At 39.0% G+C, this 8205-nt stretch overlaps 1 protein-coding gene across 2 annotated transcripts; it reads right to left on the minus strand.

Annotated features, from left to right (window-relative positions):
* Positions 1-2907: 2907 nt before the first annotated feature.
* On the minus strand, positions 2908-7352 carry LOC144027521 (regulator of G-protein signaling 21-like). 2 transcript variants are annotated; one of them, XM_077535117.1, is made up of 5 exons: positions 6972-7352; positions 6660-6719; positions 6318-6379; positions 6076-6242; positions 2908-4675 (listed from the first exon to the last, which is right to left on the minus strand). In XM_077535117.1, the coding sequence occupies exons 1-5, from the start codon at positions 7046-7048 to the stop codon at positions 4487-4489; spliced, it is 555 nt and encodes a 184-aa protein (XP_077391243.1). In that variant the 5' UTR covers positions 7049-7352; the 3' UTR covers positions 2908-4486. The 2 variants fall into 2 exon arrangements, with proteins under 2 accessions (XP_077391243.1, XP_077391242.1); XM_077535116.1 differs by having other exon boundaries at positions 6318-6382.
* Between the last annotated feature and the right edge of the window lie 853 nt (positions 7353-8205).

The raw sequence follows: 8205 nt of genomic DNA on the forward strand, positions 1-8205 counted from the left end.
CGACTTGACAGAACAACAACAATGGAGGAGATGAGGTAAAAACAAGTAAAAAAGGAAAAAACAACAACAGGTCAAGCCCAAAAAAGTTCAAAAGATCAAAAAGAAAAACTGACATTTGTGATGACTTACTGCGGTTAAGTGTAAAATCTAGGAAGCTGCCGCGTGACAGCAAAGAAGTGTGTGCTCAAGAAGCCCGCTTCGCACTGCGGCCAGAAATCTAAACAAAAAGTACAGCAGATGTTTTCAAAGCAACAACGGTTATGAAATTATTAAAAATTCAACGTGTCAAAATGCGTGACCTCGTTTTTCAAAGTAGGGTCGCAAACTATTGTTTCGGCTTCAAAAATAGGGTTTTAACCTACAACTACGGTTTTAAACCAGCGTTTGGGTTTCCAAGTAGGGTTTTAAACTAGGGTTAGGGTTTCAAAGTAGGGTTTTAAACTAGGGTTGGGGTTTCAAAGTAGGGTTTTAAACTAGGGTTAGGGTTTCAAAGTAGGGTTTTAAACTAGGGTTAGGGTTTCAAAGTAGGGTTTTAAACTCGGGTTAGGGTTTCAAAGTAGGGTTTCACAGGTTAGGGAGGGCCAGGGGAAGGCAGAAAGCGCAGCGGCACAATTGCAAAGTAACGGAAGTAGCGCAAAACATGATATGAGCCACATGAATACAAATTTTTGTGACATTTCACAAGGTGACGCGGAGGCACGCCAATCCAAATGCAGGAACGTCCGAAGAATTTTCTTTTTGTCCGACTGCTGAGTTGTACTCACTTTTTTTTTTTTTTTTTTTTCATAAACAAAATGTCAATTTCATTTCCAAACGCTGACACATGACATGTGACATAATCTTATTTCTTTCACAAGGGATAACAATGCTGACTTTTTAATTGGAACTGTGACTTTTTTTTTTGTGTGAAATCAATCGCTCCGATAATCGTTTCGTGAATGGGGCCCCATTATTTGCGGCTTAAAAGTATGTTAGTTGGGTGTTGCGCAATCGCCAGCAAATTGTCTGGGTGACTCATGGAATTCCTCAACTCACTAATTAATGACATGACCTTGTTGCACAAGGTCAACAATCCTTCTTGAAACGGAGAGCTATTTATTGCGCACTGGTAAATGCCACAGGCGACCAGTTCCATACATACTTTTGGGAAGACAAAAAAAAAAAACAAACAAAAAAATCTGAAACAACTCAATCGTCTGTTCATCAAATACTGCGCTTGTTAGTTTGTTGCCACAAAGGCTATGCACAATAATGAGCTTTCAACTCTCTCTCAAAAAAAATATAATTTCCAATTTCACACCAATGCAATACAATAAAATTCCTCGCTTGATTGCCGCCCTGTGTGCACCAAATTATTACCCCGCCCAAAGAATATTGTGTCCTACTGCTATAATAAAAACATGGAACCTACCACAAGAAAGATTAGCGTCTCTTCTGTCATCAATGGGGAAAGTATATTTCTATTCATCATTAATCATTATTCTGTTTAAAATAGTGGGGGTTAAAAAAAAATAAAAAAATAAAAAAATTTGATCTCTTATACTCTGCTGCCATCTGCTGGCCGTTTTTTTTTTTTTTTTTTTGTAATAACTACCATTGCTTCAAGCCATTCTCTTCAGTCGAGAGGCTGCATCAAAGCCAAAATGTATAAATACATCTTTGGGATCATGTTAATATTTAAAATAGAACATATTGGTAAGTTTTTGGGAGTAAATGAGTGAATCAAGTCCTGATTTTTCTTATTTTTCTTACCTGTTGCCGTTTCTAAAACAAAAACAGCAACAACAATTTATTTAGAGTATACCCACTTTTCCAGGGAACAGTCCAACAATGACCCTGAACCCTTTTTTTTTTCCCGTGTCAGGCTGCTGATTATTGAAATAAATTTTAGTTCAGAAATTTTTTTTTCCCTCAATGTCGCCACGAGCAATGAGCTCGATTCGGAGATCTTCAAATAACAAAACTGTCGTCCTACCTGTGGTGGTTGGTCGTCATCCCTCTCACTGTGGATGAAATCCTCCTGGGTGCCTTTCCTAACAGGGTTCTTCTGTGCCCCTCCATGTTGCGGTTTGCGTGTGTTTCTTTTTTATGGTATTAAGGATGTTTTCATTGTTCAGCACTTTAAATGTATGAAAAGGTGCTATATAAATAATGTTTGATAGATTGCACTTCCTCAATAAGATTCTCTTCTCGATTTTCGAGTTTCTGAGCAAAATCCTGAAAAAAACATCCCGACTGTACATCGATAAAAAACGATTGAAACGCTGCCCTGTGTTTTGGCCCCACATATCGCGCATACCCAAAAAAAAAAAAAAAAAAAAAAAAAAAAAAAAAAAAGCTGCTGACGACGAGTCGAATGAGACTAAACCGCGTTCCACTTACGCTGCCTGAAATTAGAATTACATAATCCGAGGCTCGCGGTCGATTCACATGACGTCGTCACGACAACCACGACGTGTGAACTTGTCGTCCGTCGCTACATGCGGCCTTTGACTCCCGGCGACCTCTGACCCTGAACAATTATACCAATTTTATAGACCGTGGATATCAACATTTTACAATTCACAGTTCGTTGAGCAAAAAAATAAAAAAATAAAAAATAAATAAAAATACTAATAAATATGTCTTTCTATATAGCTATATCTAAATAAATCTTCCTAAATATCATGTCAACAACAACAACAACAACAAAAAAGATGGATTATAAAGTCTCATTAGCAGTTAGTGGAATATGACAGATACTCTAAATCTGCACACCCAACATGTATTTTGTGTAGTGCTGAAATTAATTGACGCAACCGATTATGATTTTGTCTCCACCCTGTCCGTGTCATGGGAATGTCGCGAGTCAACACACATGACATCCATGGCAATAATAATAATAATAATAACAGACTAAACAAAAGGTTAAGCATGATGGAGTTCATAATAATTTAATCTACTTATAATCATTAACATTTAAAAAAAACAAAAAAAGGCACTTCAACAACAGGAACACGCGAAGATATTGTGTGAATTGAAAATAAATAATACATTTAACTTCTCAATGTACATGTTCGATAATTATTATACAGCATGCTTGAAACTGTGACTAGATTGAATTTCAACAGTGCAACGTGCAAAATGTCCATACATGAAATCAAGCATTTTTTTTTTCTGTGCTGCAAAAAGTAAGCATAGATTTCAATGATGGCCAGTAGTCAGCAAACAGTAAGGTCACTATTTTTTTTTTTTTAGAAAAGTCGCCACCTCAGTTGCCGTCGTGCAACGCTTCAGTCAGATTCGACTCAATATAGTGAGTTCAAGTGTCACATAAATAAAGAAATGAAACAATTGCATATAGTTTGAGCTAAAATATGTCATCAGAAGTGCAAAACGACCAAATGATGGATTTTTTTTCTGACCTAAAAATGAGGACATACGAGCAGCAACGTGACAAGAGGCCGCCATCTATGTGGAATAATAAAATGAAATTAATGGCAATCTTCTACTCTTTTAACTTCTAATTTCAGCCACAAGGGGGCGTCCAATACTGGCAGTGGTTGAGCACCAGCACACCAGCAATCTACTGCCATTCAAACAGAATTCGATTCTCCCTCCGACTGCTCGCCGAATCAGAGGAGGCCGGTGTCTGTGGGTCTCACTCCGCTTCATCTATCCTTCCGCCTTTCCTCTCTTTAGTTTTTCCTCTGGTCTCTTGAGATGTCACTAATCTGTTGGAATCCAGAAGCTTTTTGGGGGGGGTTGGTGTTAAGATTCTGGTTTTGTAACCACGTGGCGTTTAGTTGGTGCTGGATTTCACTTTGAATCGTCTTTCTTTCCTCTGGTCTCCTGACCTTCTGAACGTTGGGAAAATCTTGTCACGTTGCTGTCTAATATGAGCACTTTTGAGTATGATGTGACCCAAAAAGTCAAGAACACGTTTTCACGGAGCAATCGGCAGCCTCAACGTTGCCAATAGTTGAAGGTTTTGGTCAAGTGCAAAAAACAAAACTAAAAAAAAACGGCAAAACAAATTGTCAATAAATGGGATCAATACATTTGCATGAGTGTGATTCTGTTTTGCATTTTTCATCCTGAGCTGCAAAGCAAAACACCTCGACGAAGAAGGGCGGTTTGGTTGAGGTCTGTTCTGTTGTTGTGTTGTTGTGCGTACGTGTTATGAGCTCATTGATCCGAGCAGATGGGAAGTCATTTCGGAGGTTCCGTTTACGCCAAAAGGCAACGGCAAGTCGGCGCCGTTTTGTTTTTCGGGATTGGCGCGGTCGTCTGCGTTCACATTCAACGGGTGCTCAGCGCGGGAAATCCGTTCATGGCTGGACGAGGGCAGAGTTGAGGGCTTTTCCCGCGTTTTTTTGTTTTTTTTTTGTTTGTCTATGATGCGTGCTTCCCCTTCGACGATGTCGACCCTCCTTCGCTGAAAATCGGGTCCCAGCGTTCCAGTCGCGAGTTGCTTCGTCCATCATGGCGGCGTCCTCCTTGCCTTTCACCCCTTGGTGGCGTCGGCCGAAAGGTTTTCCAGCAGAGTTCTGTAAATGTCCGAGCGCAGGAAGCGCGGGTACGAGTCCCTCTCCATCAGCCCGTAAACCATCTTCTGAGCGTCGTCGAAGCAACACACTGTGGGACTCTTGACGCTTCTTTTGATCTGCTCCCGAGTGTGGTAGTCAATGTTGATCTGGAAAGCAGGCAGACGCGGCGTCATTAGCAAGGTGCGCGCTTGTCAGAAAAGTTCGAGGACTGGCGTCACAAAAGATGTAATTCAAATACAGGTTACACGTTTCCCCTTATAAATATGCAGCATCCAATAAATTGATTCATTTTCTTCTAACTTTCAAGATCTTCCGGTTTTGGATTTTCGGGGGGTAATTTTTTTATACATTTTTAGACTTTTCTGACTTTCTGTCAAATTTCTAACATTTTTGGCTTTTGTTTGGACATATGGTAATTTTCTGACTCAATTCTTTCTTTTTTGGACATTTCGTGGCTCTTTTTTGTGTGGATATTTTTTCTGTATTTTTGTGCTCGCAATTCTCTGACACTTGTTTTATAGTTACTTTTTGAACATTTTCTTTCTTGCCTCTTCTTAAAATCAATTTTCTGACTTTTTTTGGGCAATTTTGTGGACATTTTATTGTAATTTTTGGGATATCTTCTTTTGTTATTTTGACATTTTATAAATGTTTTATTTTATTTAAATGAAATTTTCTGGCAATTTGTCCACTTTTTGGACATTTTAAATATACTTTTTGTCTCTCTTTCTGACAACTTAAAAATTTCGACTTACATTTTTAAAATATTTAGTTATTCAATTTTTATCATTTGAAGAGTATTTTAGATGTTTTATTTTATTTAAATGAAACTTTCTGGCATTTTGTCCACTTTTTGGACATTTGAAATATAATTTTCGTCTCTCTTTCTGACAAGTTAAAAATTTGTTCTGACATTTTTAAAATATTTAGTTTTTCAATTTTTATCATTTGAAGAGTATTTTAGATGTTTTATTTTATTTAAATGAAACTTTCTGGCAATTTGTCCACTTTTTGGACATTTTAAATATACTTTTCGTCTCACTTTCTGACAACTTAAAAATTTGTAGACATTTTTAAAATATTTAGTTATTCAATTTTTATCATTTGAAGAGTATTTTATCTAAAAAACAAACAAACACGTATTTAATAAAAACAAATTCTCTTCTACAAGAGCAGGCTTCCGCAATCCTGGTCCTGGAGGGCCGGAATCATGCAGGTTTTCAGATGCTTCTGTCCTGAGTCTGACACCCCGGCTTCATATGATCCGTTCTTCAGCAAGGTCTATAGAAGCCTGATAACTTTTCCTGATCTTTAGAGTCAGGAAACGTCTCAAATCTGCAGGACAAAGATTGGGGAAGCCCGTCGAGTCAAATGGAAACATTTTTCTGGTTATCCTCCTTAACAGTGTCATCACAACCATCTTGATGTCGACCATGTCTTCATGACGGGTCCCTTGATGATCCTTGTGATTGGTACCAGTACCGGATTATCTACGTATGCTCCACAGAGCAGTCAATATTTATGTACATTCTTGACTGAAATTTACCTCTTTAGGAGATTCCGCTTTGATGAATTGCTCATAAATCTTCTTGGCCTTTGACGCCATCCGGAACGAAGACTTGATCTTCTTGTAGTCCTCACAGGTGAGCCAAAACTCGATGTTCTCGTCGCTGTATTCGGACTTCAGAAAGTTGCGGAACGCGGCTAACCCGTCTGTTAAAAAAAAAAATTCGCCAAATGGAATTCGGCTTCATGTCGCAATCAAATAAAAAAATTTCCCCAACTTACATTTCGAATCCAGAAGCCTTTCCAACGATTGCGACCATTGTTGGGTATCTTCTAAAGTTAGCCTGCTGAGAGAGAAGAGAGAGAGAACGAGAACGCAAATCGTATTACGCAAGCAGAATAAGCGAAGATGTTGTATATGAGAAAAAACTCGGTTGCATTTCGGAGCCAGTGACATGTTGGTTGACGACGGGACACGTCGGTGCGCCCGCCAAAGCAAACACGGCGCGCGGTCCTTTCGAAATGCTTTCATGCGACCATAGATGGAAAGGAAAAGGAGCCGGGCCGGCTATTTTCAAACTTGAAATCCGTGGCAAAAAAAAAAGACCCCATAAGTCTCCTTACCTCTCCGAACTTGACGAGTGTGAGAACATGCACTGGAGTCGGCACATGAAGTTCTTTCCGCTGCAGAGAAAAAAAAAAACAGAAATATAATCCCCGGATTTACCGTCGTTCAAATGAATATCATCCGTCCGAGAATGTCGGGGCGTGTTATTTATAAGCACGCGGCATCGTAAGGAACGGAAAACAAAGAAAAAAAGTTGATTTATTTGAAGGCAAGCGCATGCATGAGGAAGCCGGACGCGTACAAAGTAAATAAGGCGAAAACGTCGACGAGCAAAACAAAAAAAAACAAAAAACCCGGCAGTTACTCACATGTTCTTGTTTCGCTTCCTGTCATCTCTGTCCATGATGAAGTGCTGTGCGGGTGGTTGGACAGTTAGGCTTGGCATGGTTTTGTGAAGTCTCGGTCCGGGCTCATGCTGCGGCTTGACAAAACGCTTCGGAAGGCTTCCGCCCCCCCCCCACGCCCCGAGAAACGTGCGCGCTTTTTTTATACCGAGGCTTCTCCTGTTGCTATAGTAGGCAGAGGCTTGCTGGGATGCATCAGCAGCTCGGCCCCCAGACTGAAGAGGAAGCACCCCTTCCTCCTCCTCCTCCTCCTCTTCCCTCACCGTTGGAAAGAACACAAACTCGCACTGTACTGTTTCTTCCTCGTCTTGATGTTTGACTCCCTTGTGCAGTATGTCGTCTTGTTCTTTCGTTATCTTTTTTAAGGCCCCCCCCCCCCCTCCCCAAATCCCCCTCCCCACCACCACGGATTCTCCGACAAGCCAAGCCAAGCACGTGGCCGAATTAGCGCCGTTTTGTTGACGTTATTTTTAGTCTGCAGAGCAAGATGCAAATGACAGAAACGGTCGGCGAGCGTGATAGGCAAATTGTGACCTTTGCGTGCGGCGTCTGGGTTTTGGAATTATGGCTCCGTTTGGGGCCTGCTTTTCACGTCCTTTTGCCTCAAAGTGTTTACAATTGTTGGAAATTAAGGGGTGTTGGGTAAATTAAAATATTTAATTGTAATTAATCGCATGACTTCAAGAGTTAACTCGCGATTAATCGCACATTTTATATTTGTTCTAGATGTACAATAAAAATTTTCAAAGTAAAAGATTTTAAAAGTTTTCATACTCTTAACATAAAAGACATATATATACATACATATATATATATATACATATATACATATATATATATATATATATATATATATATATATATATATATAAAATACAATAATATAATATATAATAAGAAATAACCAAATTTTATATATATATAAAATATGGCTGCATATTTTACTCATTGATACAGTCATTTCATAATTCATAAAATTGAGTTAAAATGGAAAAAGATGTACTGGACTATAAAAAAACCCCGAATGAGATATATGTTGAGGTCATTTTGCTGCCACGAGATGGCATCATTGCATTTGTAAGACGTTGGTGACAGCTCAGTGCGTTTTTTTCATATTAAAAACTTTAATATTAAAATCTTTTTATTAACATATTAAAATCTTTTCATTAACATGAAGTAACTTGTGAAATTCTGCACA

The sequence above is a fragment of the Festucalex cinctus genome, chromosome 10 (genome assembly GCF_051991245.1).
Source record: "Festucalex cinctus isolate MCC-2025b chromosome 10, RoL_Fcin_1.0, whole genome shotgun sequence".
Classification (NCBI taxonomy): domain Eukaryota; kingdom Metazoa; phylum Chordata; class Actinopteri; order Syngnathiformes; family Syngnathidae; genus Festucalex; species Festucalex cinctus.

Coding starts and splice junctions, on each gene's coding strand:
- LOC144027521 (XM_077535116.1), bottom strand. CDS start 7,048: ATGCCAAGCCTAACTGTCCAACCACCCGCACAGCACTTCATCATGGAC. Junction 6,720..6,971: donor AGGAAGCGAAACAAGAACAT/GTGAGTAACTGC, acceptor TTTTCTCTGCAG/CGGAAAGAACTTCATGTGCC. Junction 4,676..6,075: donor AAGCGGAATCTCCTAAAGAG/GTAAATTTCAGT, acceptor CCTGCTTTCCAG/ATCAACATTGACTACCACAC.